Raw genomic sequence first — 7,546 nt, 5'->3', positions numbered from 1 at the left:
ATGTGTGTAAACAGTAAATATTTTTAAAAATAATAATTATAATTATATATATATATATATATATATATATATATATATATATATATATATATATATATATATATATATTACTCCGTAACAAGCCGATTATACATGTGTGTAAACAGTAGTAAAAAAGTTTTTTAAAAAAATTATATATTACTCCTTAACAACGCCGAGTTGCTTAAAAACAATTAAAGTAAATGTTAAATTTAAGACACCAAGTAAAACCTTAAAACCCACCACAGTGCATATTCAAATCCATTTGGCAAGACAATTGTTAGTTGTCACCTTTATGCAGAATCTTGCGTAAGCCACAGCTTGGAACTACCAAAGGGCTACATCTACAGCTGGATATCTGACGTTCTTTTAATTTTGATGGTGAGACATCATATTCCAACTCCTTTTGTATCTTTGTCAATACCCAACATTCTCCTTTCTATTCATTTTGCTGCTTCTAACAGTTTGTTCATATTTCAAAATTCATACCAGGTCAATTATGTGTGGCCATAGTAATTTGACGATTAAATAGGTCAACCACAAACCACAAAACATTAAAAACATTAATAAAGATAAGGAAGAATAAAATTTCAAGGAACATAAGAAACTAAATTTGTTTCCTTCTGCAGCTGTGATTCTAAGCTGTGTAGTTATATTTCTCTATTGCACATGTTTGTGCCTACTTTTTTTGTATTCCATCCACAAATGAAGCTCAAAATGTGTGTTAAAAGACAAAAGAAAAAGAAAGGAAAAAAAAAAGGAAGGTAGAGAAAACAATAAATGAATTTCCCTATTATATCAAAAAGCAGAGTCCTCCAGAAAATATACAGATCATGGTTCTATTAAGTGCAAAACTTGTCTATCCTTGTTTCTTGGTCAGTTTTCAGATACACCCTTCTCTTCTTCAAATCCTTAAGTGTCATCTCATGTTGCAGCATAGAGGCCGGCCTTGCTGTTGTAATTTGTTCCACATGCAAATCATCTGTCTAGGGGACTGGTAATGAGCGCTATAATAATCGTCTACACATCCAGCTTGTGAGAACTTCAAGCTGTGTACATATTGCACATGTCGTGTGCTATTAAATTTCTCGACCCACATTCCCATGCTCACATCCTCCATCTTAAACAACTGCACATGAGGGAGCTTGTTAGCTATTTCACGAGTACTTACATACAGAAAGTGATAACGGGAATTTTGTCTACCTTCAGCTTATGTCTATCGAACTCTGAGACGATGAAGTCTGCGATGTCTGATGAAATAATGTAACCAGGTCCATTGGCATAAGGTGGATAATCTTCTTCTGGCCATTCCTGAGCCAAGACCGAGAAGCAAGTTAAGACGAAAAACTAAGATATCATGAGATTCTAGAAGGCCGGAATAATTAATAACTAAAATTTAAAGGAGATTGAGAAGGCAAAAAACTAGACAACACCCAGATTTATTCCATGCAGATAACTAGCAATATTTACTGTAGCATTTGTTGCAATTCAAGCATTCCTGTCCAAACAGCCTTTACTCTATTCTAGTAGAAAAGCATCTCTCTGCCATAGGCTCGCTTACTCTATTCTTAGTTATCAACTGGCTAATGTGAAGTCTTTTCTTTGACTATAAAGCATAAGAAAATACTTCGTCGAAAGAAAACAGCACTATTTAGCCTTCTAATACCATGTAGAAATTGGAGCAAGAAAATTAAAAAAAAATCCAAACTATTACCTCATATGTCACTGCCCATTTACCATTACGCAGGGGCTTATGATAGTAATTGATATTTCCAACATATAAGCTCCTATTCTCGGGTATTTTATTTACTTCCTGGATAACTGCATCCACTCTAACAAATGTATCATCATCGCACTTCATGATATGTTTTGCAAATGCTACATGAACCTGCAACAAGCAAAGATACAAAAAACAATTATTCTTTTGGGACAACGTTAGTCTGGGACTACCAATGTTAACATTTATAGGTAATCCACAACTTACCCCATATTCACAGATGGTAACTGTTTTCAAAACAACAAGATCATAATTGTCCATGTAAGGAACAATGACAACGTCACCAAAAAATTCTGCCTCTTTCTTCAATTCCACATTTATATCCTTTCTCCCGTGCTGTCAAAAAAACAAACCATGTTAAACTCAACATTAACAAGTTGCAACATGAATGTTAATAGTAAACAATATTTGCAATATGCTGCATAGGCAACCATCCAACAACCTACCAATGCGACAAAGAATCGAGCCACAACATTTGAAGATTTGATTAGCTTATGCTGCATCCAAGACCTCCTTATAGCCATTCGCTCAGCGAAATGATTGCCTGCAGAGAGAATACCAATGAGCAGATCCGCAGGTTGATCAAGGAGGGGCGGTGCCTTCCATCTGTTTGACATATCAAGATGCTTTTGAGGAGCAAAACTAGGATGTGATGTGGGCAAGGAGGCAGCAAAGACTGAATCAATATCAACGTCACCATTCAATGACAAACCAGTGGCATCTTCGAGTGCAAATCCCTAAAAAGAATCAATTAGAACGTTCTTTAGCCCAATTCAACAGTTCAGCATGAAATTCAAGAGGTAGTAGTATGCTACTCACAGTTCGATAAGGAAATGAGGTCACATGCCTCCCATCAACATTTATGTGATAACCCTCCAAGCCGGCACTGAGAGTTAGTACAAATAACTTATCCTCTGAAAGTGGGAATGGCCAATCAAAAGAGACCGGCTTCTTTCGCCCTACTATCCGGTTTAACCACCAAGATGCCTTTGATTGCTCCGAATGATTAGCATCATCATCTCGAGTCCACTTTTCACATTTTACCTGGCCATCAACTGCAGAAGAGCGCCAAGACATTACCAAGAATGCCGTACCACATAATACAAATGATAGATTTCTGTGCGCAGATTACAACAGATGCAAATGTAACTGATGGTGCATTTACATATGTTTTTTTTCTCCATCCCATTGCCAACAACTATGTAAAAACTTTCAGACTGTATTAAAATAACTCCCATCCCCAACTCATGAGATTAATCTGAGGAATCTATCCATCACAAAATTGCACCTCATCAAGCAATAAGCTCTATACTCAATCTGATAAACAAATTCAATTGCTTGACAACGCACTAAATAAAACTTCTGTTCCTCCCCACCCACTCCCAACCCCCAAAAACAAAAAAAGAACAAAATTTTAAACTTCAATAAGTAAATCAAACAGTTCTTCCAGCTAGCAAACCTTCAAGTTCAACTAGTTTTTTAAACATTCGACTTTGTCTAGCAACTTTGCCTATCTGAGTTTCACATTACTCGCCGCAATCCTAAATAAAGGAGGAGAAGTGCAATAAGTTGACAGCTACATGAATATTCTAAACATTTGGATATAGAGGATCCATATAGCCAAGTCCAACTATTTTGGGATTGGGGCATGCATAGTTGATTGATTAAACTAGTTCAATAAATAGAATATATCTTAAAGACTACTAAATAAATAAAGAACCAAAATCATATTCTCACCAGTCTCCTCATCATCCCTGGACCTCCACCCTTCACACCTTTGAGCTGTGCCCCACTGCATCCTATAACAAGTATTCTGCTCAATCACAGGCTTCCCACTCCAATCACCTTTCAATCTTGGATTAAAATGAAGAATCCTAGGTGGGTCCTCTCCATCAACTGTCTTCAGCCCTTGTAACTCCATCATAAACTGTGAAACCATCAAAAATTGACCTTCCTTTAACAATGATATCTTTGGATCATGCTCTTGGTGGACCCTTTTAGGCCTCCCTACAACAGTTACATGTGACCCAAGAGTAAGCCCACACGGCAACACCATCATTCTCTTCCCTTTCCCCTGAAAATCAAACCCTGACATTGAAATGGAATGTGGGCATTCCTCTGTCTTGTTATTATTACTTTCTAAAAACCCCACTTCTTTTTTATGCAATTCAAGCTCTTTCCACAACTTTCTACCTACATCAAATGCCTCTTTTGCTGACTTCAAAATCCCAGAAAACCCATCTTTACTAGTCATATTCACAAAACTACCATCAAAAACCAAACTTGATAAGGTATTCTTGATTTCTCTGATCTTCCTTTCAGGTTTTGATGATTGAGTTGGTGGAAACTGAAGCGGGACATCAAAAAGAGGGCGAATAGGGGCCTCTTTTTCTGCTAACTCCTCTTCGCTATCAAGCACAAAAGACTTAGAAAACTGCCCTGTACCAAAACCATCTTGAGAAACTAAACTGAACCCATTTCTGAAAACAAAAGGAACTTCAAAACCCACCAAAAGTACATACAAAAAGCCTAAAAAAATCAAAACTTGGACCGATCTTTGCCGACTCAGTGACATGAACAAGTCAAATTTTGCTCTTTTCATGTTCAAAATTCTTGCTTTTGAGCTGATCCCTCTTCTAAATTTCTAGTAATCATCAAATAATGGGGTTCCTCCAAAAGTTTCAAACCGACAATTTTTTTGGCAAAAACAAAAGCTTGTAAGAAAGAGGAAAATGTATTTAGTAAGAATAAGAGAGGGTTAGGTCATCAAAGCATGATCACAAGCAAGTTAAGAGGGAGAAAAATATATAAGCACATATATATACATAAAATGTGTACATATAGAGAGAGAGAGAGAGATGAAGGAGGCTCAAGAGGTCGGTAGCTTTCCTGGAACAAGAGAAATAAGTATACTTTTCAAATTGAATAGGAAAAACTTTACACTAAAAAGTTGATGGAAGAATCTTGATGGAATGTGTTTCACTTTCTTCTATTTTATATTCCTAGTGCGAAAGTGAAACCTCTGGAAATTGTTGTTTATTTATTAAATTTCTTTTTGGAAATGGAAACTTTGGAAATTGTGTTTATAGGTTAAATTCGCGCACGAAGACCAGGGTTTCCGATTATTTTTGAGTATTTAAGTATAAATACTCTCTTAGTTTACTTTTAGTTTTTCACTTTCAACTTTTTACGTCCTTTAATAAATAATAATTATAGTATCTATTTTATCGTATAACCTCTCGTAATTATAGTATTTCAAAGAGTCTTGAGAAATAATTTTGGAAATGAGTAATTAACGATAAGGGCAAAACAAGAAAAAAAATTATCTTCTCATGATTTGCTAAAATGAATAAGTAAAAGTGAAAATGTATTTTTAATATAATAAACAAGTAAAAGTATAATGAACAAGTAAAAGTAAACGGATGGAGTACTAAATAACTGAGATCATTAAAACTTAGGTAAATATGAAAAATTTATCTGTATATTTAAATCTTGTCTTCACATAATTTTCATCAGTTTATTGATTGCTAAATTTTAGCTAGTGTTTGGACATAATTTTGATTGAAATTGAAAAAAGAGTTTTTTGAAGTTGTATTGAAAAATATTTTTTGAAAGTTAAAGTTGTGTTTGGACATGCATTTAATTTGAAGAAAAGTTAAAGTTTTGTGAGTGGAAGAAATATTTTCATCTAAAAACTGTCATAAACCATTTTTTGGGAACTTGAAATTTTTTAAATTTTTTTTTTCCAAAATATGATTATATTTTACAAACAAATAATATTTTTAAATTATTTTTAAAAAAAATTAAAGCCAAAATCTATGGTAAAACGAGAGTTTAGTTTTATTTTTTTTCACGTAGTCAAAATTTGAGAGTAGGCACAAATTACGACGGCCTATTATGCATGCTTCCCAATTTGAAATTTTTTCTTTAATGTATTATACTTTGTGAAAAACTTAAAATAGGAACAAAATTAATGTACATATAACAAGTTAATGAAAATTTTAACAATATTCTAATAAATAAGTTTATGCCAAGCGGTAGTTACTACATTGACATGGTCATAGAGCATAAGAGTCAACAAATTAGACGTCGCTAATTTTATATCAGTGTGTTACAACTAACATTGTTGGGAAGTTATGTACTCTCTCTCTCCGTTCACTTTTACTTGGCATGTATATTAAAAATAGATTTTTATTTTTATTTGTCACTTTACGTATATCAAAAAAGACAAAAAAAAATTCATGTTATACCCACATTATTTATTACTCATTTCAAATCATTTTCTCAAATCCAATAAAATATGCATCAATTAATATGGGTATCATGGTAAATTATGCACTTCATTTATTATTTTTTAAATGATGTAAAAAGTCAAAACGTGCCAAGTAAAAGTGAACGGATGAAGTATTTGCTATGTTGTCGATGAATGGAAGTTACTCTAATAAATTATCCCTCATTTTTAATGTTAGTAACTAGTGTGAAGCTAGCGACGTGGAGGATACGATACTAGAAGTTAAGATCATTTCAAGGAAAGTAATAATTACTAGTAGTAATATTCAAGAAGCAATATATTAACGTTAATTTCAAAGTAAACTATACAAGATTTTTAAAATGTGTAGTTGCAAATGTAAATACAATGTGGATAAGAGGTATTCTACATGTTAAGACTTCTTGGTAACTGCCATTTGACTTCATTGTTAGCTAAACTTGTCAATATTTCTTCTTTAACTCACATATTGATTAAGGATTATTTGAAGTAGAATAATCAATGAAGTCACATATTCTATTTTGACACCAATATTATGATGTTTAGTTTCTAAAAACTTCAAAACTTCATTCCGAAAGAGGAAAATGGGATCGAGTTTAAATTTAGTGTATTGCTAGTCTAGCTGACTGAAAATATATTCTTTTACACTATCAGAAAAAATCAACTTATAATAATTGATTAAATACAATAAATAATATGATATAACTGGTTAAATTTATACGGTTGAAACACAAACGATATTTTGTCGGTGTGTATAGTGTTACTTGATTTCAGATTATGATTACTCCAAGTTGCCAACCATACTGATGTACGATGAAGGTATAAATGTGGATATACTGAAATGGGTTTTACGAGAAATAAGAATTTAATGGGTTTTACGAGAAATAAGAATTTAATGGGTTTTACGAGAAATAAGAAAGAGAAGGAAAGCAGTGAAAATACGGAAGATGGATTCTTGAGAATAAGCCTCTCTTCTTCTTTTTTTCCTAGGTTGTATCTGGTATCCGCTTTGAGGTTCCGACTAATTTAGATTCACGTTACATAAGGTTCATTAAAATGGTAAACACTCCTACTATAATTTTTTTAATTCATGTGGCTCAAACTCAGTGGCGGACCCAAGTGGTGGCTAGCGGGTTCAACTGAATCCGCTTCACAAAAAATAATACTGTGTATATGTATAAATTAAGATTAAAATTGTTTAAATTTTGCATAAATATTTTATTTGAACCCACTTGACAACTACTATTTTACGACTAAATTTATATACTGTTCGCCACTGTGTCAAACCTAAAACCTCTATCCATTTGGTAGTGGAATAAGTCTTCAATATTGCATAATTAGTAGTAATATTTAGAATTTTTTCAATGTACCTAATCTGGATTATTAACATTTTTTATATTGTAAGGTGAGGTGGTTCTAATAACTTCACATACACTTGCATGGCGTGGTATAGCTGGCAGAGAACAGTTTGCAAGATGACAATT

The 7,546-nt window shown here is 33.2% G+C and overlaps 1 protein-coding gene across 1 annotated transcript; it reads right to left on the bottom strand.

Moving 5' to 3' along the window:
* Window positions 1-783: 783 nt before the first annotated feature.
* On the bottom strand, window positions 784-4,686 carry LOC104090911 (hydroxyproline O-galactosyltransferase GALT6). The gene is made up of 7 exons (XM_009596111.4): window positions 3,533-4,686; window positions 2,615-2,850; window positions 2,242-2,532; window positions 2,003-2,131; window positions 1,733-1,906; window positions 1,222-1,329; window positions 784-1,147 (listed from the first exon to the last, which is right to left on the bottom strand). The coding sequence occupies exons 1-7, from the start codon at window positions 4,395-4,397 to the stop codon at window positions 938-940; spliced, it is 2,013 nt and encodes a 670-aa protein (XP_009594406.1). The 5' UTR covers window positions 4,398-4,686; the 3' UTR covers window positions 784-937.
* Window positions 4,687-7,546: the final 2,860 nt, after the last annotated feature.

The sequence above is a fragment of the Nicotiana tomentosiformis genome, chromosome 6 (genome assembly GCF_000390325.3).
Source record: "Nicotiana tomentosiformis chromosome 6, ASM39032v3, whole genome shotgun sequence".
NCBI classification, from domain to species: Eukaryota; Viridiplantae; Streptophyta; class Magnoliopsida; order Solanales; family Solanaceae; genus Nicotiana; species Nicotiana tomentosiformis.
The sequence above is the reverse complement of the archived record's forward strand: the minus strand, read 5'-3'. Positions and strand labels throughout refer to the sequence as shown.